General features: G+C 43.7%; 1 protein-coding gene and 1 pseudogene across 1 annotated transcript; one reads left to right on the plus strand and one right to left on the minus strand.

Annotated features, from left to right (window-relative positions):
• Positions 1-204: 204 nt before the first annotated feature.
• On the plus strand, positions 205-1,371 carry LOC114118380 (zinc finger Ran-binding domain-containing protein 2-like; annotated as a pseudogene).
• A 13,231-nt stretch (positions 1,372-14,602) lies between these two features.
• On the minus strand, positions 14,603-21,743 carry FUT4 (fucosyltransferase 4). Its single transcript, XM_027979160.3, has one exon. The coding sequence runs from the start codon at positions 21,667-21,669 to the stop codon at positions 20,473-20,475; it is 1,197 nt and encodes a 398-aa protein (XP_027834961.1). The 5' UTR covers positions 21,670-21,743; the 3' UTR covers positions 14,603-20,472.
• Positions 21,744-26,536: the final 4,793 nt, after the last annotated feature.

The raw sequence follows: 26,536 nt of genomic DNA on the forward strand, positions 1-26,536 counted from the left end.
AGCCCTGACTTTATGTTATAATGGCCCTGGATTTGTGATGACCTAAAAAAATGGAAGAAAGAAATAAAATTCTCTGCAGAAATCGATAGTTACCCTAAGTGTCAAAGAATTTGCCAAATTATTGCACCAGGAAAAAGAGCAACTCATAGCAAGAAATGTATGGAGAACAAGTGGGATAAAAGACAGTGATTGAAAACCAGTATAGGTAGCTGCGGGTGGTTGTGGTGGCGGTGTCCAAGATGTCGACCAAGAATTTCAGAGTCAGTGACGGTGACTGGATTTGCCCGGACAAAAAATGTGGAAATGTAAACTTTGCTAGAAGAACTAGCTGTAATAGATGTGGTCGAGAGAAAACAACTGAGGCTAAGATGATGAAAGCAGGGGGGCACTGAAATAGGAAAGACACTCGCAGAAAAGAGCCGAGGCTTATTTAGTGCTAATGACTGGCAGTGTAAAACTTGCAGTAACGTGAATTGGGCCAGAAGATCAGAGTGTAATATGTGTAATACTCCAAAGTATGCTAAACTGGAAGAAAGAACAGGATATGGTGGTGGTTTTAATGAAAGAGAAAATGTTGAATACATAGAAAGAGAAGAATCTGATGGTGAATATGATGAGTTTGGACGTAAGAAGAAAAAATACAGAGGGAAGGCAGTTGGTCCTGCATCTATTTTAAAGGAAGTTGAAGATAAAGAGTCTGAGGGAGAAGAGGATGAGGATGAAGATCTTTCTAAATATAAATTAGATGAGGATGAGGATGAAGATGATGCTGATCTCTCAAAATATAATCTTGATGCCAGTGAAGAAGAAGATAGTAATAAAAAGAAATCTAACAGACGAAGTCGTTCAAAGTCTCGGTCTTCACACTCACGATCTTCATCACGCTCATCCTCCCCCTCCAGTTCAAGGTCTAGGTCCAGGTCGCGTTCAAGAAGTTCTTCCAGTTCGCAGTCAAGATCTCGTTCCAGTTCCAGAGAACGTTCGAGATCTCGTGGGTCGAAATCAAGATCCAGCTCCAGGTCCCACAGGGGTTCTTCCCCACGAAAAAGATCTTACTCAAGTTCATCATCATCTCCTGAGAGGAACAGAAAGAGAAGTCGTTCTAGATCTTCTTCATCTGGTGATCGAAAAAAAAGACGAACAAGATCACGGTCACCTGAAAGCCAGGTGATTGGTGAAAACACTAAACAACCCTGAGCCCAGGGCCAACCCCTCGGAACACCACTACTTTACCCAGGCACCACAGGTCACCTTCTGGATCATCCCATTCTGGTTCCCGTTCAAGTTCAAAAAAGAAATAATGTATTAAAATTTACATCTTAAAAAAAAGTCCAATATAATGCATGAAGCATAAAAAAAAAAGAAAACCAGTATAATAAAATACAATTTATTTATATTTTAAGGCAGGAAAATAAATTATTTAACATAAATTTCTCCTTATTTGTTTGTTTGGGCCTTCTCCCTCCCTAATATACACTGTGCAGCTCCATTATACATTAACTAGAGCCCAATCCTTTACACATTAACCAGAGCCCCTCAAGGATGGGAGTGCCTGCTGGCGCTAGCAATGTAACTTCTTAAAAGAATATTGTTTTTCCCAGCTCTGAAGGGGGTCATGGTGACTTGCTGTTCGCTTTGTACATGTTTACCTGAACCATGTATCCTTGGTGAACTTTATGTAAAACATCAGTGTTGAGTATGACCCTTTGTCTCAATAATGAATATGATTATGCCTTTGATGTCTAACAAGTGGAATGGTTCTCAGAGTTTTCTGAGAACCTGCTTCCCAGGTTGTAATACTCAGTGTGGCTCAAATAAAATGTGCTTTTTCTTCTTAACTTGAAAGGTAACAGAGTTTCCATTGACAAGGAGAAAGAATAGGTAGTCAAAAGAAGCTCATAAAACTTCAATATTAGAATTAGGAAACATAGAACATAGCATAAGCAGAATTTTATATAAATATATAATGCAAATATATATTATGTGGTGGTGGTGGTTGAGTCGCAAAGTCATGTCTGACTCTTGCAATCCCATGGATTGTAGCCTGCCAGGCTCCTCTGTCCATAGGATGTCCCAGGCAAGAATACTGGAGTGGGTTGCCATTTCCTTTTCTAGTGGATCTTCTCCACCCAGGTATTGAACCTGTGTCTCGTGCATTGCAGGCAAATTCTTTAGTGCTGAGCCACACATGATATAAAAAAACCACAAAATTGAAAATGCCTGCAGGAAAAAAATGATAAAAGCAAGAGCAACTACTAAGAAACTAACTCAAACATAGTGAAAGATCATTAAATAAATATTTTAAAATTATAGTATAATAATATACTTAATGAAAAAATCAGCAAAAGAAAATTAGAGGGAGGGAATACATGAGAAACACAAAAAAAACAAAAAGTAAAATGGCATCATAAATCCAACTGTACCAGTAAAAACATTAACTATAAATTATTAACTAAGTCAGTCAAAGTGCAGAAGGTTAATGGAAAGCAAAGTTCAACTATCTTGTCTACAGTAGACACACTTGATTCCATTAATAATATATTAAAATCAAAATCTAAAATCTGAGGTATATCTTTTTCTATGGAAAAATATACATCAGGCAAAAGGCAATCACAAGAAAGCTGAGGTGGCCGCGCTAATATTTGACAAAAGAAACTGTAAAAAAAATACTAGTAGGGATAAACTGGAACATTTTATAATGATACAGAGTGATCAAAACGATAAAACAGTTATAAACATATACATACCTAGTGAGTAAGCACCAAATACATGAAAAAAAAAAGTGAAATAAATTGTTTAACAAGTAGATTCTGCTCCTAAGTGACAAGGTATGAAAGCCACCTATACAGTCTTCTCCCTTACTTTTGGGTAAGAAACTACCTAAACAATCCTATACAGAAGATTAAAGACTGAAAATGGCAATATCCCATCCACCTGCATTTCAAGGCAGCACTTAGTGGGAACAAGTGGCCTCGGAGTTCACGGGAGTCAGCCACAGCTCGGCAGTGATAAATGGTGTGACCTTAAGCAGGCAACTCAGCCGCTTAGGTATCTGTATTATGAGGATCATAAACATTAACCCCAGGGCTTCCCTGGTTTTCTAGCAGTTAAGAATCCACTTGCCCGTGCAGGGAACACTTGTCTGATCCCTGGTCCACAAAGATCACACAGGCTGTGGAGCAACTAAGCCCGTGTGCCCCCTACTGAGCCTGCACCCTAGAGCTCGTGAGCAGCAACTGCTGAAGCCTGCTCAGTAGAGCCCACGCTCCGCGACAGAGACGCCCGGAAATGAGAAGCCTGCGCGCCAAAGGAAGAGTAGCCCCCACTCGCCGAAACTAAAGGAAGTCCTCAGGCAACCACAAAGACCAAAATAGATAAATAAATAAATCTTTAAAAACAAAACAAAGTAATATGAACCTGTAGTTTAAAAAAAAAATGTGTGAACCCCCATGGGGTGACAGAGGATGAGATGGTTGGATAGCATCAATGACTGAATGAAAATGAGTTTCAGCAAAATCCTGGAGATAGTAAACGATAGGGAAGCCTGGTGTGCTGCAGTCTACGGGGTTGCAAAGGGGCAGATATGACTTAGCAACCGAACAACAACAACCCCCAGGGAGTGTTGTGATTGTAAAATGGGATACTGTGTGTGGGAAATGTATGTGAACCAGCTTAGTTGGCCATACAGCAGGTTCAATAAAGTTCACCTTCTCTGTGCCCCCCTTCTTATTTAGGACAACGCTATACATGTATTCTTCCTGTGAAAGGAACTTCTTTCTTACCCTATGGTATAGAACTAGCTTTCTCTTACTCTAGCCCTGGCAAAGATTAAAAAAAAAAGCAGGATATCACTCTGAACAATGAGCCCCCTCATGTGTTATGGAAAGTTACTCTGTCTGTGGGGTACCTGTTTATTTTCTGTTCTCTTCATATGATTCCACCATGAAGAATGAAACTTTGTATGTTGGCATCTTTAACCCCAGCAACTAATCAGGTCCTAGTACTTGGCAGAATAGTTTTTGGATGATTGAAGATGCCTGAAGAGTATGAGGAAACTCCCCTTCGCTTTTTCTTCTCTGATTTATTTTGTCCCATTACTTCACACTTTTCCACAAAGCAGTTTTATTCCAATTCTTTAATTATGTTTTCCAAATGGCTCTGTGATTTTGGCAGTCACGAAAGCAGAATACTAACATAAGACAAAATCATTTATTCTCACACATTATAACACATAGAAGTAAACTGAAATCTTGCTTAGTTCAACAGGCTCACTGTCTGGAGTCTAGGTCCTAGACTAGTATGCTCAGTAAATAAAGCAAGATATTATATCCATAATCCCAAAGGAATGTAAATAGAATTTCAAGCAGAATGGCAGGGTTGCAAAAGCTGATGTCTAAATAATTGTGGTTTATGGTATATGCTACATGCTTTACAGACTTCAGTACAGTTCAGTCGCTAAGTCGTGTCCGACTCTTTGCGACCCCATGAATCACAGCACGCCAGGCCTCCCTGTCCATCACCAACTCCCAGAGTTCACTCAAGCTCATGTCCATTGAGTCCATGATGCCATCCAGCCATCTCATCCTCAGTCATCCCCTTCTCCTCCTGCCCCCAATCCCTCCCAGCATCAGAGTCTTTTCCAATGAGTCAACTGGTCGCATGAGGTAGCCAAAGTACTGGAGTTTCAGCTTTAGCATCATTCCTTCCAAAAGAACACCCAGGGCTGATCTCCTTCAGAATGGACTGGTTGGATCTCCTTGCAGTCCAAGGGACTCTCAAGAGTCTTCTCCAACACCACAGTTCAAAAGCATCAATTCTTTGGTGCTCAGCTTTCTTCACAGTCCAACTTTCACATCCATCCATGACCACTGGAAAAAAACACAGCCTTGACTAGATGGAACTTTGTTGGCAAAGTAATTTCTCTGCTTTTTAATATGCTATCTAGGTTGGTCATAACTTTTCTTCCAAGGAGTGAGCGTCTTTTAATCTCATGGCTGCAATCACCATCTGCAGTGATTTTGGAGCCCCCAAAAATAAAGTCTGACACTGTTTCTACTGCTTCCCCATCTATTTCCCATGAAGTAATGGGACCAGCTGCCATGATCTTAATTTTCTGAATGTTGAACTTTAAGCCAACTTTTTCAATCTCCTCTTTCACTTTCATCAAGAGGCTTTTAGTTTCTCTTCACTTTCTGCCATAAGAGTGGTGTCATCTGCATATCTGAGGTTATTGATATTTCTCCTGGCAATCTTGATTCCAGCTTGTGCTTCTTCCAGCCCAGCGTTTCTCACTTTACAGACTTCCTAAGTAATAAAAGACTTGGTAAATCTTTAAAGAAGGAAAAGACAGAGTATGACTATTTCTGAGTGCTACATAATACTCTCAATTATTTATTATGAAATAATGAAAAAAGTTTAGAATTTTATTAGCCATTCTGGAGGACTGCTGGCAACTAAGTGCTCTCAGACAGAATAAGGCATATGTAAAGAGCACTAAGCGCCGGAGGCGGCGACCCAGCGCACTAAGCGCGGCCGAGAGGAGTTACCCCACGTCTGAGGTCAGTGGTGGCCAGGAGGAGACACCCCACATCCAAGGCCAGGGGTGGTGGCCCTGAGGAGCCACTGCACACCCGAGGCCAGGGGTGGCGGCCAGGAGGAACAACCCGAGGAGTGGTGCCTGCGCGGGCGCAGGAGGGCCTAGAGGAGCTCTCCCACATTGAAGGTCAGGAAGAGCGGCGGTAAGGAGATACCCCTTGTCCAAGGTAAGGAGCAGAGACTATGCTTTGCTGGAGCAGCAGTGAAGAGATACCCCACGCCCAAGGTAAGAGAAACCCAAGTAAGATGGTAGGTGTTGCAAGAGGGCATCAGAGGGCAGACACACTGAAACCATACTCACAGAAAACTAGTCAATCTAATCACACTAGGATCACAGCCTTGCCTAACTCAGTGAAACCAAACCATGCCCTTGGGGCAACCCAAGACAGGTGGGTCATAGTGGAGAGGTCTGACACAATGTGGTCCACTGGAAAAGGGAATGGCAAACCACTTCAGTATTCTTGCCTTGAGAACTCCATGAACAGGATGAAAAGGCAAAATGATAGGATACTGAAAGAGGAACTCCCCAGGTCAGTAGGTGCCCAATATGCTACTGGAGATCAGTAGAGAAATAACTCCAGAAAGAATGAAGGGATGAGCCAAAGCAAAAACAATACCCAGCTGTGGATGTGACTGGTGATAGAAGCAAGGTCCGATGCTATAAACAGCAATATTGCATAGGGACCTGGAATGTCAGGTCCATGAATCAAGGCAAATTGGAAGTGGTCAAACAAGAGATGGCAAGAGTGAATGTTGACATTCTAGGAATCAGAGAACTAAAATGGACTGGAATGGGTGAATTTAACTCAGATGACCATTACATCTACTACTGCGGGCAGGAATCCCTCAGAAGAAATGGAGTAGCCATCATGGTCAACAAAAGAGTCCGAAATGCAGTATTTGGATGCAATCTCAAAAATGACAGAATGAGCTCTGTTTGTTTCCAAGGCAAACCATTCAATATCACAGTAATCCAAGTCTATGCCCCAACCAGTAACGCTGAAGAAGCTGAAGCTGAACAGTTCTGTGAAGACCTACAAGACCTTTTACCCAAAAAAGATGTCCTTTTCCTTATAGGGGACTGGAATGCAAAAGTAGGAAGTCAAGAAACACCTGGAGTAACAGGCAAATTTGGCCTTGGAATGCGGAATGAAGCAGGGCAAAGACTAACAGAGTTTTGCCAAGAAAATGCACTGGTCATAGCAAACACCCTCTTCCAACAACACAAGAGAAGACTCTACACATGGACATCACCAGATGGTCCACACTGAAATCAGATTGATTATATTCTTTGCAGCCAAAGATGGAGAAGCTCTATACTGTCAACAAAAACAAGACCAGGAGCTGACTGTGGCTCAGATCATGAACTCCTTATTACCAAATTCAGACTCAAATTGAAGAAAGTAGGGAAAACCACTAGACCATTCAGGTATGACCTAAATCAAATCCCTTATGATTATACAGTGGAAGTGAGAAATAGATTTAAGGGACTAGATCTGATAGACTGAGTGCCTGATGAACTATGGAATGAGGTTCGTGACATTGTACAGGAAACAGGGATCAAGACCATCCCCATGGAAAAGAAATGCAAAAAAGCAAAATGGCTGTCCGGGGAGGCCTTACAAATAGCTGTGAAAAGAAGAGAGATGAAAAGCAAAGGAGAAAAGGAAAGATATAAGCATCTGAATGCAGAGTTCTAGAGAATAGGAAGAAGAGATAAGAAAGCCTACTTCAGCGATCAATGCAAAGAAATAGAGGGAAACAACAGAATGGGAAAGACTACAGATCTCTTTAAGAAAATTAGAGATACCAAGGGAACATTTCTTGCAAAGATGGGCTCGATAAAGGACAGAAATGGTCTGGACCTAACAGAAGCAGAAGATATTAAGAAGAGGTGGCAAGAATACATGGAATAACTGTACAGAAAAGATCTTCACGAACCAGATAATCACGATGGTGTGATCACTAATCTAGAGCCAGACATCCTGGAATGTGAAGTCAAGTGGGCCTTGGAAAGCATCACTACGAACAAAGCTAGTGGAGGTGATGGAATTCCAGTGGAGCTATTTCAAATCCTGAAAGATGATGCTGTGAAAGTGCTGCACTCAATATGCCAGCAAATTTGGAAAACTCAGCAGTGGCCACAGGACTAGAAAAGGTCAGTTTTCATTCCAATTCCAAAGAAAGGCAATGCCAAAGAATGCTCAAACTACTGCATAATTGTACTCATCTTACATGCTAGTAAAGTAATGCTCAAAATTCTCGAAGCCAGGCTTCAGCAATATGTGAACCATGAACTTCTAGATGTTCAAGCTGGTTTTAGAAAAAGCAGAGGAAACAGAGATCAAATTGCCAACATCTGCTGGATCATGGAAAAAGCAAGAGAGTTCCAGAAAACATCTATTTCTGCTTTGTTGACTATGTCAAAGCCTTTGACTGTGTGGATCACAAGAAAGTGTGGAAAATTCTGAAAGAGATGGGAATACCAGACCCCCTGACCTGCCTCTTGAGAAATCTGTATGCAGGTCAGTAAGCAACAGTTAGAACTGGACATGGACCAACAGACTGGTTCCAAATAGGAAAAGGAGTACGTCAAGGCTGTATATTGTCACCCGCTTATTTAACTTCTATGCAGAGTACATCATGAGAAACGCTGGACTGGAAGAAACACAAGCTGGAATCAAGATTGCCGGGAGAAATATCAATAATCTCAGATATGCAGATGATACCACCCTTATGGCAGAAAGTGAAGAGGAACTAAAAAGCCTCTTGATGAAAGTGAAAGTGGAGAGTGAAAAAGTTGGCCTAAAGCTCAACATTCAGGAAATTAAGATTATGACATCTGGTCCCATACTTCATGGGAAATAGATGGGGAAACAGTGGAAACAGTGTCAGATTTTATTTTTGGGGGCTCCAAAATCACTGCAGATGGTGACTGCAGCCATGAAATTAAAAGACACTTACTCCTTGGAAGAAAAGTTATGACCAACCTAGATAGCATATTAAAAAGTAGAGACATTACTTTGCCGACTAAAGTCCGTCTAGTCAAGGCTATGGTTTATCCTGTGGTCATGTATGGATATTAGAGTTGGACTGTGAAGAAGACTGAGCACCGAAGAATTGATGCTTTTGAACTGTGGTGTTGGAGAAGACTCTTGAGGGTCCCTTGGACTGCAAAGAGATCCAACCAGTTCATTCTGAAGGAGATCAGTTCTGGGATTTCTTTGGAAGGAATGATGCTAAAGCTGAAACTCCAGTACCTTGGCTACCTCATGCGGAGTTGACTCACTGGAAAAGACTCTGATGCTGGGAGGGATTGGGGGCAGGAGGAGAAGGGGACGACAGAGGATGAGATGGCTGGATGGCATCACTGACTCGATGGACGTGAATCTGAGTGAACTCTGGGAGCTGGTGATGGACAGGGAGGCCTGGCGTGCTACGATTCATGGGGTCGCAAAGAGTTGGACACGACTGAGCGACTGAACTGAACTGAACTGATGATAAAATCTGAGCAATACCGTGTGGCATGCAGGATCTTAGTTCCCCCACCAGGGATTGAACCCTTGCCCCCTGCAATGGAAGCATGGAGTCTTAAACACTAGACCATTAGGAAAGTCCTTCAGTAGTTATTTCAGTGACCACAACTCGAAATTATTACACTGATTTTCAAAACTAAATAATGTATTGTTGTTTAGATGCTAAGTTGTGGTCGACTCTTTTGGGACCCCATGGACTGTAGCCCGCCAGGTCCCTCTCTCCATGGGATTTCCTAGGCAAGAAGACTGACTTGGGTTGCCATTTCCTTCTCCAGGGGATCTTTCTGACCCAGGGACTGAGGCCACATCTCCTGCATTGGCAGACAAATTCTTTACCACTAAGCCACAAGGGAAGTCCCACGCATACATTACAAAATGCTATAAACTGAGTCATCTAAGAAAATTCAGGGCCATGGCTACAAGAAGTCAAGAGCTGAAATCAATGGCCAGGGCTCCATCTTGTTCGAGAATCATCACTCATTCATGTCACCGCATCCCCTGCTGTTCCTTCACTGGGAATGCAAACAACTAGAAGCTAGTGACATGATGAGGAGCCTGGCACCAGACGGACCCATCAAGAAGAGCAGTTATGTTTTCTAGTCTCCTTCCCCAGCTCTGCTCAGAAGACTTGGAATCTTCTCTAGCTCTTGCCAACCTTATCCACTTAGGGACTGAACCCCACTTCTGCACTCCCAGCCCATTGTTGTGATCCTGCTTTAAACCACATGGATCGACTGCCTGAAACAGTAAGGTTACCACTACCCATCTGGCCACACGGACACTCTTGTACTCAATCCACAAGATCAAAACTGCTATTAACTTGAATCTGTCCCTCATCACGAGGTCTCTGGGCTTTCGTTGATAACATGGTAAGAGCTACTGGCTGCCACCCAAACACATTGCCTCTAGTGAGTCAATTACCCTCGTCTAAACCCTTCAATGCGGGAGACCTGGGTTTGATCCCTGGGTCAGAAAGAGCCCCTGGAGGAGGAAAGGGCAACCCACTCTAGTATTCTTGCCTGGAGAATCGCATGGACAGAGGAGACTGGCAAACTACAGTCCATGGGGTCGCAAGGGGTTGGACATGACTGAGCAACTAACTTGAGCCCCTACCAGTTCCAACTCCTGCTTCTTTCCAAATGTCAGACACTGAGGTCCCAGCAAGCTTCCTGATAAGCCAGTGCAAAACATGTGCCTGCATATTTTACAGATGAGAGAAAAATCCAAATTTAGAGGAGTTGAGGAGATTACCCACTTAAGTAGCAAAAGATTAGGGAAACTTATGTAAATTAGGACAGAAGCATACCTCACAGTTACTGCAAAACTTAGACTTAATGAAAGACAGGGTACTAAAGATTTAGAATCAAATGGAGTTATATTAGAATCCTGGCTCACGTACTATCTGTAGGACTGTACACGCTTAACCTGTTTCTCATTTTTCTTAACTCTAAAATGGGAAAAATACTAGCCTTAGTGATCTATTGTTACATAACGAATACCCCTACACAAACCCTGAAACAAGAGACATACTATCTTACAGATCCTGTGGGCCACGAATCTGGGCATGCCTCCCCTTGGGGCCTCTGACTCAGGGTCTCTTAAGAGGTTGTAGTTAAGATGTCAGCCGGGCCTGGGTCTCCTCTGGAGGTTCCCTCATCTGGTGGGCCGGATGCAGTTCCTCACTGTGTTGGCCAGAGGGCCTCCCCGCCCCCACCCCCACCCCCACCCCCACCCCCACCCCCACCGTTTCCTGTCCCAGGGTAGCTCACATCCCGTCAGAGGAAGCAATCTATAAAGCAGGAAAACCAGGCTTTTCAATCGAATCTCGGAAGTGTCAGCTTTTCACTTCTGCTATATTCATCTCTTCATTAGCGATGAGTCACTAAATCCAGACCAAACTCAAAAGGAGATAATTACACAAAGGTGTGGACTGCAGGTCAATGGGGGTTATCTTAAAGACTGACTACCACAATGCCTAAAATGTAGAGTTGAAAAACAGAAAAAGAAATATGTAAAGCATCCTGCATATACTAGGAGCTTAATAAATGACACATTGTTAGTGAGCTACAATTTCTAGTCAAAAATCCTTGTTTAAAAGTAACAAATATATATATATATATCTCCCAAAGGAGGCTTGAGAAAACTTTAGATGTGACTCATTTTTATCTAAACATGTTTTTGTTTGATTAGTGTGATGGTGGTGCCTCATTGTATTTCAGAATAAGTTTCAGGAGGTAGAACAAAAATGTTTAAAGTGTTTATCTAATGTTATGAGGAGAAAATCACAGGGTATGAGTGGGTGTGCCTAGTTGCTAGGAGAGCAAAATCCCTATAGAGATTGGACATTTAGGTTAGTTCCATGTCTTGGCTATTATAAGCAGTGCTGCAATGAACATTGGGGTGCACGTTTATTTTCAGACCAGGTTTTTCTCTGGATATAGGCCCAGGAGTGGGACTGAAGGGTCGTAAGGTAGCTCTATTTGTTTGAGGAAGCTCCATACTATTCTCCTTAGTGGCTGTACCAACTTACATTCCCACCAACACTGTAAGGGGTTCCCTTCTCTCTACACCCCCTACAGTGCTTATGATAGTAATTTTAGCTGGTGTGAAGTGATATCTCATTGTGGTTTTGATTTGCATAAATCTGATAATTAGTGATATTGAACATCTTTTCATATGGCTATTGGCCATGTGTATGTCCTCTTTGGAGAAATGTCTTTGGAGAAATGTCTATTCAGGTCTTCTGCCCACTTTGGGGTGGGTTGTTTTGATGCTGTTAAGCCCACAAAGGTCTGTCTAGTCAAGGCTATGGTTTCTCCAGTAGTCATGTATGGATGTGAGAGTTGGACTGTGAAGAAAGCTGAGCGCCGAAGAATTGATGCTTTTGAACAGTGGTGTTGGAGAAGACTCTTGAGAGTCCCTTGGACTGCAAGGAGATTCAACCAGTCCATTCTAAAGGAGACCAGTCCTGGGTGTTCATTGGAAGGACTGATGCTAAAGCTGAAACTCCAGTACTTTGGCCACCTTATGTGAAGAGTTGACTCATTGGAAAAGACTCTGATGCTGGGAGGGATTGGGGGCAGGAAGAGAAGGAGATGACAGAGGATGAGATGGCTGGATGGTATCACCGACTCGATGGACGTGAGTCTGAGTGAACTCTGGGAGTTGGTGATGGACAGGGAGGCCTGGCATGCTGTGGTTCATGGGGTTGCAGAGAGTCGGACATGACTGAGCAACTGAACTGAACTGATGTCCTGGAGAAATGTCTATTCAGGTCTTCTGCCCATTTTGGAGTGGGTTGTTTTGATGCTGTTAAGCATCATGGGCTGCTTGTGAATTTTGGAGACTAACTCCTTATCAGTCACTTCATTTACAAATATTTTCTCCCAACCTATGAGTTGCCTTTTCATTTTGCTTACTCTTTTCTTTGCTGTGCAAAAGTTTTTGAGTTTAAGTAGGTCCTTGGACTGCAAGGAGATCCAACCAGTCCGTTCTAAAGGAGATCAGCCCTGGGATTTCTTTGGAAGGAATGATGCTAAAGCTGAAACTCCAGTACTTTGGCCACCTCATGTGAAGAGTTGACTCATTGGAAAAGACTCTGATGCTGGGAAGGATTGGGGGCAGGAGGAGAAGGGGACAACAGAGGATGAGATGGCGGGATGGCATCACTGACTCGATGGACGTGAGTCTGAGTGAACTCTGGGAGTTGGTGATGGACAGGGAGGCCTGGCATGCTGTGGTTCATGGGGTTGCAGAGAGTCGGACACGACTGAGCCACTGAACTGAACTGAGGTCCTATATATTTTTGCTCTTTCCATTATTGCTGGAGATGGATCAAAAAAAGATGTTGCTGTGATTTATGGCAGACAGTGCAGAACATATACTTTTTGAGTGCAGAGTCCTTGCCTTAGTTTCATTTACAACCCCAAGTCCTAGCACAGTATCTGCACAAAGCAGACATCCAAGAAATGTTTGCAAAATGTTGTTGAAATCCATTTCCCTATAAAATAATTCAGATTAAGACTTGTAATTCTCATGATCTAACAGAGCATTCATTTTTAGCATATTTAGGGAAGATTCAGTAATTTTTAAAAACATTACATTGAAGATCTCAGAAACACAATTCTTTACAAGTTACTTGAAATAGTTTTACAATAGAGTTCCCCATGACACTAATAATGTACTAAATGTTCTTTATCCTTTATATGTTTTCCTTTGACTCTTCCTCAGTGCAGTCAGTTGGTGATTATGGCTATTTTAAATACTGAGTACAGTTGAAGCATGCTGACCGGAAATAAAAAAAATAAAATAAGCCTGTCACAAATGTGATTTTTTCCAAGGTGAGAAAGAAGCATTCACAAGAGTTCAAGAAGCTGTCGTAATCATATAAGAGGCACTTCTGTATTTCTGCTGAAATGTTTATTCCTTGCTAAGTTCTTGACTCTTTGTCAGTGATTTTAAACTCCGTGATTTCACTTCCCATTTGCCAAAGGATGCTGCATTTCACATGGGAACAAAGGTTTCTCTGGAGGACAGTGGTACTGAGTGGTAGATTTTATACTGTCTCTTCATCCTCCGGACACGTTTCTCCTTTATCCTACTTTGTCATCTCACCGTATCTTCCCTCTCCTCTTTTCCTACCTTCTCATTTTCTCTTCAAGCACTTCGTACTCATTTACCCCAACGTCTTTTTTCCCTCTTCCGCCTGTTCTGCTTTATAATGCATTTCTTGTAACTCTTTCATTATTGAGTCCCTTTTCCTGTCACACCTGCTCCTACCCCCACTGGCCATCATCATTTTTCAGTACTTAAATGAGCACATCAGTGTGCGTCTATTGGAGAAGGGAAACTAGGGACTGCCCCTTGGACAGTCCGAGTTCCTCTTTTCCCCTTTTAATAATTTGAGCATCGGCAGTTAAGAAGAGAGGTACCTCTGCCCACCATCACATCCCTAGACTTTAGTTCACCTCTTTTAGTTTTAGTGTTTTGGCCATGATGCACAGCCTGTGGGGTCTTAGTTCCTTGACCAGGAATCAAACCCAGCTCTTGGCAGTGAACGTGCAAAATCCTAACTACTAGATGGCCAGGGTTAACTGGTGGTTAACCAGGTGGAATAACTCCCATTATTCCACCTCTTTTAAAAATGGTATTATTTAATTTAGTGCACAGAAGCTAGAGACAGTGCAGAGGACATCTGAGCACTTAGCAAAATAAACTGGAATAAGAGAAAAGAGTATGCTATTTACACCCTTGGAGAGGAGTCACTGGGTTAAAGTGAAGAAGTCAGGCAAGAAAGAGCAGAGGGCAAGCTGAATGAGACCTTGTGTGATTCAGAAAAAGCAAAGTCATCACATTTCAGTTACCTTTCTAGAATCTGTGAGCTTACAGAAACCCCTTGACCAAGAAACACCCAATGTATCACTGTTGAATTCACTAGTGCCTGGAGAATATACATTATAAAAAAAGAGTCATTTTTCATCTCATTACTTTAATCATTTTGTCAAAATAATCTGAACTTGGGTACATAAATACTCAATTTGTTATTAGAATATGCACCTTAAAAGTCCCTGAGAAACATTCAAAAATGACTGAAATGTATTCAATGCAATTATTTACCATACTAATTGCCAAGGACTTGGCTCCCTTCTCTGATACTTAAGGCATATGATGTATCATACATGTATATACACACAACATCAAAAACTTATGGTCACGGCATCCAGTCCCATCACTTCATGGCAAGTAGACGGGGAAAAAGTGGACACAGGAACAGATTTTATTTTCTTGGGCTCCAAAATCACTGTGGACAGTGACTGCAGCCATGAAATTAAAAGATACTTGCTCCTTGGAAGGAAAGACATGAAAAACCTAGACAGCATATTGAAAAGCAGAGACATCACTTTGCTGAAAAAGGTCCATATAGTCAAAGCTATGGTTTCTCCAGCAGTCATATACAGTTTTGAGAGTTGGACTATAAAGAAGGTTGAGAGCTGAAGAATCGATGCTTTTGAATTATACTCCTGGAGAAGATTCTTGAGAGTCCTTTGGACTGCAAGGAGATCAAACCAGTCAATCCTAAAGGAAATCAACCCTGAATATTCTCATTGGGATGACTGGTGCTGAAGCTGAAGCTCCAATACTTTGGCCACCTGATGCGAAGAATCAACTCACTGGAAAAGACTCTGATGCTGAGAAAGACTGAAGGCAAAAGGAAAAGGGGGTGGTGGAGGATGAGATGGTTAGATAGTATCATTGACTCTACAGACATTGAATTTGACAAACTCCAGGAGATAGTGCGAGACAGGGGAGCTTGATGAGCTGCAGTCCAAGGGGTTGCAAAGAGTCAGACATGACTTAGCGACTGAACAACAACAATAGATTCACATATATAATGTATAATATTTAAAATTGCATATTTTATATAAATGTATTTATTTTATATTAATGCCACATCAGAGTCTCCCTCTCTGGTGCCTGCATTTTTTATTTTTTATTTTTTTTGGCCAATTTACTGATGCTGCATAGTAAATAATTTCCAGACTGGAAGGCACTTAGGGAGGTAAATTAGTTCTTTAAGCCCTAGGGTGCCAGTTAGTAGAGTAAGGGTAATGGAACTAGAAGGCTGTAAGAGATGATGTTGTCCAACCCCCTCATTTTTCAGTTCAAGTGACAAAGGCTCAAAGGGGTTGTGACTAGCACAAGCACGTCTGGTTCTGCCACTATTACTGTGAAGTAAAACTGGAAGTGTTAGTAGCTCCAGTCTTGCCCAAGTCTTTGTAACACCATGGACTTTAGCCTGCCAGGCTCCTCTGTCCATGGCATTTCTCTAGGCAAGAATACTGGCGTGGGTTGCCATACCCTTCTCCAGGGGATCTTCTCCACCCAGGGATCGAACTTGGGTCTCCTGCATTGCAGGCAGATTCTTTACCATGCGAGCCACCAGGGAAGCCCCAACTAGTACTGTAATCTTAGACAAATCCTTAACTACATCTGGACTTCCGCTGCCTTCTCTGTAAAATGGACAGGTGATCATCACAGGTAACATCTCTCAGGTGCTTCCTGTGTTTCCAACACTGTCCCGAGTACTTTAAGTGTCTTTTCTAATTCTCCCAACACCTTCATAAATTATACATAATTACCTTCAGTTAGAGATGAGACTATCAAAACACAGAAAGCTTAAATAATTTGCCCCCGATAAAACAATTGGGAAATGTTGCAAAGCTGTCCTAGTAATCTAGGAATAACTAGCTCTAAGATTCTCAGATTCCAATTCTTAAATCCCTTCTAAGAAAACTCCATCAGGAAGCTTCTCAAATTCCTCTAGCTCTGAAGGTCTAGAGCAGAGTTAACAAACGATGGCAACGCCTTTGTTTACAGATAGGCAGTGGCTGCCTTTGTACCACCAACAGCAGAGATTAGTGGAGGCAGTAGAGATTGTATGGTCAGTAAAACCTGAAATATTTACTCTCTGGTTCTTTACAGAAAAAATGTGTGCTGACACCTGCTCTAGAGCTTTGAAAATTGAGAGTCCGCAGAAACTGACAGCATTTTACAATGTACAAAGCACCTTGGCAAACGTCATCACATTTAATCCTTGTTTTGTGAGGGGCATTCACTCACTATAAAGGAGGAAGCTAATTTAAGTAACTTGCCTAATCAGGGTCACAGAAGCAGTGGCAGAACCACATACCCAGGTTTCGACTCCAGATTGTGAGCTCTTTCCATGAAGCTACCCTGTCTTCTCTAAATTACTGCTAAGGAAGGGTTTGGAAACTGGAAAAGACCTGTGAATACTGACGGTGAGTCAGACTGTCTTCCTGTTGTCAATATCATTCCAGATGCACTCGTAAAGTCATCAAGCACTAAAAATAGTAAATTGAATTTGTAATAAATTGGAAAGAAGTTTAAGAAAGCCATTTTGGAATATGTGATGTATTTCTATGTATTTTTGTACTAATACATATGAAATTTTAAATTGCTAAACTTAGAACGACTTGAAAAATGAAATTACATAAAATGAGCAATTGCCCATTTCTCTTGCTATTTAATGAGATTAGCCTTAAAATACATTGTTTTTTTTCCTTGCCTAGGAGTTTCCCATGAATAAAACTGCAGTTATACCTTCCTCATGCTCAGCAATAAAAAAAATACATGGTTAGTTTTAAACAGACTTAATACTAAAGAGAGTATTAGTAAAATAATACTTAATATAACAACAAAAACTTAATATAACTTAACAAAAACTTAATATAACAAAAACAATATAACTTAACAAAACAAATTTAAAACAAAATTTTTTTCAAAGAAAGCATAGGTGCTTCTTCCTACTCTGCAAATTCAAGCTCAATCTAAATAGCAATGATGCATCTTGAATAGCAAGTATGGCTAGCTTTAGGGATTCATTTGAAATACATGATATGCGGTGACTTGCTTTTTATTTCAGATATATTCTGTAACATATCTTGAGATTTAATTCTATAATCCATATAAGTGGATATGGAGGCACCCTGAAATCACTCCAAGGGGAAAAAACCCTATTTTTCTGTCACCAATTGAGTCATCACTATGTGTTAGACACCTTTTTGTTTATTCTCTGAACAGCTCATAAGCTGCTATGAAGCCAATTCCTGCTCCATTTTACAGATGAGAAAACTGAGGTCCAGGGTTATTACTAATTTGCCTGAGGTCACATGGCTGGAATTCAAATCTAAGCTGGAGTACCTTCAAAATCCAAACTATCCCCCAACTGTCCCCATGTAGATTTCCAATAACCTCAAGATCACTGGCCAATAAGTCATAAATAGTTATTTAAAAAGTAGAATTTTTCCTTCTTTATTGAATGACTCTACTTTCATATTGTAATTCTGCCTATACTATAATATTTTAATGAGGAAATTTTATCCAGGGATTTCAATTTCTCTTTTTAAGGGAAATGAAGAACTGAAGCACCTAGATTTTAGTGAGTTTTTCAAGTCTGCAACACATGCTTACAGACAAAAGTTACTTGATGAATCGGCTCATTGTACTAATCAAATGCAAAATTACTGTTTACAGCAGAATTCTGTATAAACCTCATTAATGTTGGACCTCATCCGCAATAATTAGTCACTGAGGGTGCTTATTAAATCAAGGAGGAAAAAAAGACCCCACTATTTTAGGCTTTAAATCAACTGGCTTTCTTATGGTACTATTAATGTCACTTTACTTCTAATTTATTTCTGCTCTTCAAATTAGGAGTTTGGGATTAACAGATACACACTACTATATGTAAAACAGGTAACAAGGACCTACTGTATATCACAGAGAACTACATTCAATATTTTATAATAAGCTATAATGGAGAAGAATCTGAAAAAGAATATATATACCTATAATATATGTTATAGAGAATGTGGGGCTTCCCAGGTGGCGTTAGTGGTAAAGAACTGGCCTGCCAATGCAGGAGACATAAGAGACTTGGGTTCAGTCTGTGGGTCAGAAAGAGCCCCTGGAGAAGGGAATGTTTACCCATTCCAGTATTCTTGTCTGGAGAAACCCATGGACAGAGAAGCCTGTAGGACTACAGTCCACAGGGTCACAAAGAGTTGGACATGACTGAAGCTACTTAGCATGCATAGATAATATACGTATTATATATTATATATACAAAACTCAATCACTTTGGTGTATACCTGAAACACAACATTGTAAATCAACAATATGTTAATTAAAAAAAAAAGAATGTTACTTTAAAAAATAAGTTCTGCCAATTGCTTCTTGACAAAAGTAGATTTCAAGAGCCTTAATGATAGGGACCTTGTCTTAAATATTTTTGTCTTTCTCACACTCAGGGTTTCACACAGTGCAGGTACATGGTGACACCTAACATGCTGTTCATTTGACAGTTTTTAGTCAATGGGTATATTTTCAAAGTTGGTCCCACAGCACAGTCTCAAGGGCCACAGAAATGTTTGTATCTAGATGGTAAAGAACTGCCTGCAATGCAGGAGACCTGGGTTTGATTCCTGGGTCAGAAAGATCCCCTGGAGAAGGGAATAGCAACCCACTCCAGTATTCTTGCCTGGAGAATCCCATGGACAGAAGAGCCTGGCAGGCTACAGTCCATAGGGTCACAAAGAGTCAGACATGACTGAGCAACTAAGCTCGTACATGGCCCCAGGGAGAATTGCAGATTTTTGTAATAAAAGATAAAGTTTTCCTGCAGGCACAGATTTAGTTCTATTCCCTAGCAACTAAACATTTAACTTCAAACTGACAAGAGTCAAAAACTGCCATTAACAGCAGCCAGACTTTTTTCCTTTTGCATGATTCCATAATACAGTGCAATCTCACTCGCTGTTCTGCAGAGGGGTAATGCCAGCACCCCCGGAGGACTGACGTTCTGGGTTTAAATTTCAGCTCCTGTAAAGACACAAAAATAAATAATTCCGTGGAAAATGATAGTATGGCTTCCTTTTCTATGTAAACAGGCTGGATTTCTGGGATGAAGCGAGAAGAAGGTTGCTTCTGCTTTATTTTCACATCTATAATTATGCTTTTTTAAAAATCCAGGTAATAGAAAAATGGATACAGAAGAAATCAGGAGATGATTATTCACATTGTAAAGGGATTCTCCACAGGGTTCCATTAAACACTGCGCTCTCTTATAACAGTGGATTTGATTAAAAAGCGGCCTTTCAGGAATACATTTGTATAAAGCGAGGTACACCAAATATTCACTCTCCCTCTTCTCCAAGGACAATCCAGCATCTTGTTTCCATTCATAAAGCAGGGGAACAAACAACAGTAGTTGTTACTGAAGTCAATGGAGTCTTGGACTGCCCTCCTCACCTTTCTTAGGCGATGAGGCTTTGAGGAATCCAGGTACAAGGAGTAAGACACTGGTGGCCACAGTCCCTTCGCTATCCTGCAACAAGGCTCTTTCTAAAACCAGGGTTTTGCAGCATTTGGCCCAGGGATATGTGAGTGGAGGAGTTAGTGAAATCTGGACTCGGCACAGGTCACAAATATAGCCTGTGGCAGATGAGGAAATTCAGAGCCTTGGACCATTGTTTCTTGTAGGTAAGCTGTTTCCTCAACTTACAAGGAGGAGGAAACGTCCCCTTCTTCATCCCTGAGCTTGGATGCCCTCCGACAACCGCAAGTTATGCAAAAACCACGAGCACCCAGGATCCTTCCCACCCAGTCTTTGTGTTGAATGATATTAATTGGTAAATCAACTGTTCCCATAGATTAAAAACTGGTATTTAGGAAATGCAGTCCCACGACTCGGCCGTCAAGGAGAGGCGCCGCAGAGCATCCAGATATGGCCTCCAGGGTCACACCCGGGGGGACAGTGACCTCACTGTTGAAACCAGCCAGCCAAGTTGGGGACGCTCTTGCGTCGGTCCCCAGCCTTCTGCACAGCCTGGCAGGCCAGGCACCAGGGCTCGTCCCAGAAGGAGGTGACATGCACAGCATGGCTCCGGCGCCACCTGAAGTAGCCGCGATAGACAGCTGGGTTGCGGTCCAGGAACTGCAGGTAGGCGGCCAAGGAGGAGGCAGAAGGGAAATCGTCCACGTGGATGAAGGCATTGGAGGGCACGAAGCGCTCGTAATTGGTACGGTTGGGGCCCAGCACGACCGGCACGGCCCCGGCCAGGAAGGCGTTGCGCCACAGCTTCTCGGTGATATAATCCAGGTGCTGCGAGTTCTCGAAGGCCAGGTAGAACTTGTAGCGGGCCACCGTGTGCACTAGCTCCGCGTCGGGCAGCGGCTGCCCGGGCCCGCCCTTGCCGAACACGTCCACGGTCACGTACTGACTCAGCTGGCGGTAGTAGCGCACACGCGCCTGGCGCTCGTCCCAGTTGCTCACCACCCAGGCCACCAGCCCCTGCTTCCGGGCCAACGGGGGGACCAGCCCCGGCGGCTGCTCGCTGGGATGGGTCCTGGGGTAGAGGTAGCCGTAAGGCACGAAGATGTCCGAGTCGGCCCTGTAGGAGAGCGTCCAGTTGAAGATGTTACCTGCCAGGCCCTGCAACCCTGGGGAGTGGGAGGGCGACTCGAAGTTCATCCACACCCAGCGCTGGCCCGGGGGCCGGGGGCCCAAGGCGCCCAGGGTTTCGGCCTCACCCTCTTGCCCCACGTCGTCCATCACCAGCCCTTTCTGCTCCTCCGCCGGGGGCATCTGGACGCCCCAAGGCGGGGGCCAGTCCGGGGGTCCCTTCACCAAGTCTCGGTGGTGGAAGAGCACCGCCTGGGCCTCCCCGTAGGCCGCGCGATCTGTGTGCAGGACGCAGCCGCTGATGTTGAAGCGCCGCTGGCAGTCGGGGGGCGGCCTGCTGGGGTTGTGTCGGCCCCTGAAGGGCTCCCACCACAGCAGCACGTTCACCGGCCGCGGCGGGCTGGGGGAGCCCCAGGGCAGAGGCGGCAGCTGCTTCCAGCACACGTAGATGGCCAGGGTGGTGGACAGCAGGCTGGCGGCCAGCAGCGCCAAGTGGGTGCCGGACAGCCCCAGACCTCCGCGCCGGGAGCCCCGCCGGCCCCAGCGCGCGCGCATGGCGAGCGCGGGCAGAGCCGCCGCCGCCGCCCGCCGCGCGGCCGCGAGCGTGGAGCGCCGGCGCCCGCTCTCATGCTGCCGCGGCGGCTCCAGCCTTCTTAGGCGCTCGCCTCCCGCCCTGGAGCGCGAGAGGGCGGTCCCGGGATCCGAGGACCAGCGGGTCCCGCTCTCCTCCCCGCCGCTCCCCTCCGGGCGAGGTTCCAGGGCGAGGGGGGCGGACCCGACGGCCCAACCTGGCGCCGCTGGGTCCCTCCCCTCCGCCGCGTCCCCGGCCCGACCGGCCCGGCCAGGCCCCGGGCGCCTCCTGCGGCACCTCCGTCCGCTCCTGCGCCCCTCCAGGGTTCCTGGATTTCCCGGTCGCGCCCCACCCGCGGCTCCGGATGCCCCTCCGCACACTCCAAGCCTCGGCCCGGAAGATTCCCTCCCAGCTACGCCCCGGCCCTCAGTCGCGGCGGCCCAGACGCTTGCCTTCCAGGGTGAGAGCCGGGTTCAGCCCCTGGCGCGGGCAGGCGGCTGGACCCTCCTGAAGCCGCGCTGGCGGCGCGAGAGGAGGCGGGCACCGGAGAAAGGCAGCCTGGGGGTGGGACCGGGGAACCGCTTCCTTCCTCTTGTGCTGTCCAGGGCCGGTGACGCCTGCGGGAGGGAGGGAGCCCGCGAGGCCGAGGTGCGGAGCGGACGGAGGGGCAGCCTTGACCTTGTGACCTGCCGCCTACCCCGCAGGTCCTGCACTCGGCCTCCTCGGCGCGGCCCACAGAGGTGGTGCATTTTGTGAAACCAAGTTTTCCAAGAAAGCCTTCTGTCAAAAAGACCTTAGCTTTGCCTACCGCTCCAGCAGTGGAGAGAGAATTGTTTCTAAACAATGGAATTGCTCTGTTTCTTCCCTCCGCCACTGAATGAACGCTTCTGCCTGCTGGCTCAAAGCTTTCTTTGTACCAGGGTTAGGAGAACTCATAAATGAAACGTAAAAATGTGGCCCTTGAGGCCATTGTCCTCAGGGAAATTCCTGCCTATTCAATGAGATGGATGAATGAATGCCATCATTTTTTTCTCTTCTAAGCACTCAAGAAACGGCTTATCTGCATTTAGGAATAGGAAGATAATTCAAAGCATAGGACTATAAAAGGATGACTAAGATAAATATCATAGCATCCAAGTTTAGGATATAAAGGATAAGTATCACAGTGGTACCTTCTGGTTGATCAGCGAAGCAACCGAGGCATCTACCTCCACAGTGACTTAAGGAGTTTTTTCTCTATGGCTTGATTTTGAATTTCTGGATTTTGACCTTCATTTATGTAACTAAATTTTTCTTCAGCAAATTTCTAAATAAGGCATGGGTGGGCTGCTGATTTGAGAAGAGCAGGCAGTTTTGAGAGAATTTTTAGGGCCCAGCGGTGCATGAGTGATGTCCCAGCCTACTGCCAGGTAAGTTACAAGATGTTAGGGAAGAAATAGACTTGCTGGGAAGTGGCCAACCTGACAGGTGTTTTTGATGTTATGCCGTATGGATTTATTGTGAAGAACTTTTTCATTGAAAACCAAGTACAGATTGTAAAAGCTTCCATAAAAATGGTTTCAGGTGCCACTTCCTGCCTGCCTGCACTGACAGTTTGGAAGCTGAATGAACAGTGTTAGGTGCTCTGGCTATACCCATCAACCTAGTGATACTTTCTCCTACACCAAAACTTTTTAGAATGTTTTTCTTCCCATAGAATCACTTTTCAAGCTATTAATAGTTAAACAAATAGGCTTTGAAATAAGATATCTCAGTGATTCTTCAGTTTATTTTTAATCAGAAAGAAAAAGCTGTAAATGAATGAATAGCTTCCTTTCAAAGGAAGGAAAGGGCATGTTGGGTTTTCTTTTTATATGATTCAGAAATCTATACCTTTATGCCCATCCTCTCTCCCCAACTTCAGTAAAATGAGACATCATAGATAAAGCCTAACATTGTGTGTGGCATTTGGTAAATGTTAATCTGCTTGCTTATTTATTCAGTTTTCCCTTGTTGTTGTTCAGTCGCTTAGTCATGTCTGACTCTTTGCAACCCCATGGAATGGCAGCACGCCAGGCTTCCCTGTCCTTTGCTATCTCCCTGAGTTTGCTCAAACTCATGTCCGTTGGGTTGGTGATGCCATCCAACCATCTCATCCTCTGTTGCCCCCTTTTCCTCCTGCCCTCAATCTTTCACAGTATCAGGGTCTTTTCCAAAGAGTCGGCTCTTTGCATTAAGTGGCCAAAGTATTGAAGCTTTAGCTTCAGCATCAGTCCTTTCTGTGAATATTCAGTGTTGATTTCCTTTAGACTGATTGGTTTGAGCTTGCTGTCCAAGGGATTCTCAAGAGTCTCTCGAGCATCACAGTTAGAAAGCATCAGTTCTTCAGAGCTCAGTCTTCTTTATGGTCTAACTCTCACATCCAGGGAGAAGGCAATGGCACCCCACTCCAGTACTCCTGCCTGGAAAATCCCATGGACGGAGGAGCCTGGAAAGCTGCAGTCCATGGGGTTGCAGAGGGTCGGACTCTGAGCAATTTCACTTTGACTTTTGACTCTCATGCATTGGGGAAGGAAATGGCAACCCACTCTAGTGTTATTGCCTGGAGAATCCCAGGGACGGGGGAGCCTGGTGGGCTGCCGTCTATGGGATCACACAGAGTCAGACACGACTGAAGTGACTTAGCAGCAGCAGCAGCAGCTCACATCCAGACATGACTACTGGAAAAACCATAGCTTTGACTAGATGAATCTTTGTAGGCAAAATGATGTCTAGGTTTTAAAAATACTCTGTCTAGGTTTGTCATTGCTTTTCTTCCAAGGAGCAAGTGTTTGACCCCTGGAGAAGGAAATGGCAACCCACTCCAGTATTCTTGCCTGGAAAATCCCTATGGACAGAGAAGCCTGTTAGACTACAGTACATGGGGTCGCGCAGTTGGACATGATTTAGCAACTGAAAGACAACAACATAACCAATTAACAATGTTGTGATAGTTTCAGATGAACAACAAGGGATTTAACCATACATATATGCATGTATCCAATCTCCCCAAAACTCCCTTCTCATCCAGGCTGCCGCATAACGCTGAGCAGTGTTCCATATGCTATACAATAGGACCTTGTTAGTTATCCATTTTAAATATAGATGTGTGTACATGTCCATCAAGATTAGTATTTTTAAAAGCTCACTTGTGAAAGGAGATGAGTATACACATGAGATGGGCTTCTGGCATGCTGGCCATGTTTATTGATGTGGGCACTGGTTAATGGGTGTATTTGGTTGAGGAACTTCATCAGACCATATGCTTACATATGTAATTTTATGTATGTATAGTATGTCAATAAAATGTTGCTAAGAAACAAATCGTTCTGTCATCAGTGAAGAATGAACTGGGTTTTGTGCTTAGTTTCTCAGTTGTGTCTGACTGTTTGGACTGTAGCCCCCCAGCCTCCTCTGTTCATGGGGATTCTCCAGACAAGAACACTGGAGTGGGTTGCCATGCCCTTCTCCAGGGGATCTTCCCAACCCAAGGATTGAACCCAGGTCTCCCCACATTGCAGGCGGATTCTTTTCCATCTGAGCCACCAGGGAAGTTGGGTATTAGGGACCAGGATAAAAGTAGAAGTATCTAGTCTAGTTAGAAAGCTCTTGCTATAATTCAGATGTGAAACAAGAGACCCTGAACTAAGATAGTAGCTGTAGAATGAGATTAAATTAAACTTAAAGGAGAATCAATTCAAAGATATGTAGCAGGCCAGTCTCTTTCTCCAGGAAGCCCTCCTGGACATCCATATGCATACATCTGGGGTAGGTCACATGCCCCTCCTGTGTGTGCCTATATATATATCTTTCACAACATGATTGGGCAGTGATCATGGCTATTTCTGTCAAACTCTATCCCTAGCACAGAACCAGGCATCTAGTTGTATTCATCATCTCAATGAATACTTGTTGAATGAATGAATGCTCTTATTGTATTATTAAAATGCTCTGTTAATATCACTGATCTCCAACTAGAAAGTGGGCAAGTATCAGGAGAAACTGGCTATTTGAATGACTTGTTGTGACTTTAAGTAGTTCCTTAGGCTTTCAGTGGTAAATGCTATACATATATTAATCAGGACCCTGAGGACAGTCATCAGAAACTCCATCAAATTAGGCTGGGTCTCACTGGCACGACCTGGACTAGGCACTTATGCTTGAAGAATCACTGTGGTCAGGGCATGCGGACTCCCTTCAGATCCTTTTCTGGGTCTAGGGGGTAGAATCAATCTCATATAAAGACTGTGGACTAACAATGGGGGAAAGGTAATTCCCCAAAGGAAAAAGTGAAGTGCTCTTAACCTTAAGCAGAGAGAAGGGACAGTGACAGAGACCAAAATCACGTGTCTACCAGCCTTGTGCAATTCTAAATAAATTCTAAATCACTTTAGAACTTTAAACATTCTACGATTCTTTTTAACTTTGTAACAATAAGCAAATGCTTCTTTTGTATGTATTTAAAGACCTCCTAGTTTCCAGAAAATATTGCACAAGAAGAACTGGATTTTAGTCATAAGCATGATGACAATGTCAGGTATCAATAAAGAATTTTGACTAAAGGTTTGTACAAACTAGAGGAGAGCTCCAAAATTCAAGGCTCACTTCATCAAGAATGGGACCGAGGATTGTGTATTCAGTTAAAAATTTGATAGAGGGACTGGAGGTCTCTGGGGGCAAGAACCAGGCCAACTGAGGCTCCTAAAAATTCAACTCATGCTTTGTTCTTCTCCATGGAAAGAGTTCATTTTAAGCCTGTCCTACTGCTCCTCAGGACTTCCCAAGTGGTGCAGTGGTAAAGAACCTGCCTGCCAAAGCAGGAGATGTAAGAAA

This window comes from Ovis aries, chromosome 15, assembly GCF_016772045.2.
Source record: "Ovis aries strain OAR_USU_Benz2616 breed Rambouillet chromosome 15, ARS-UI_Ramb_v3.0, whole genome shotgun sequence".
Lineage (NCBI taxonomy): Eukaryota > Metazoa > Chordata > Mammalia > Artiodactyla > Bovidae > Ovis > Ovis aries.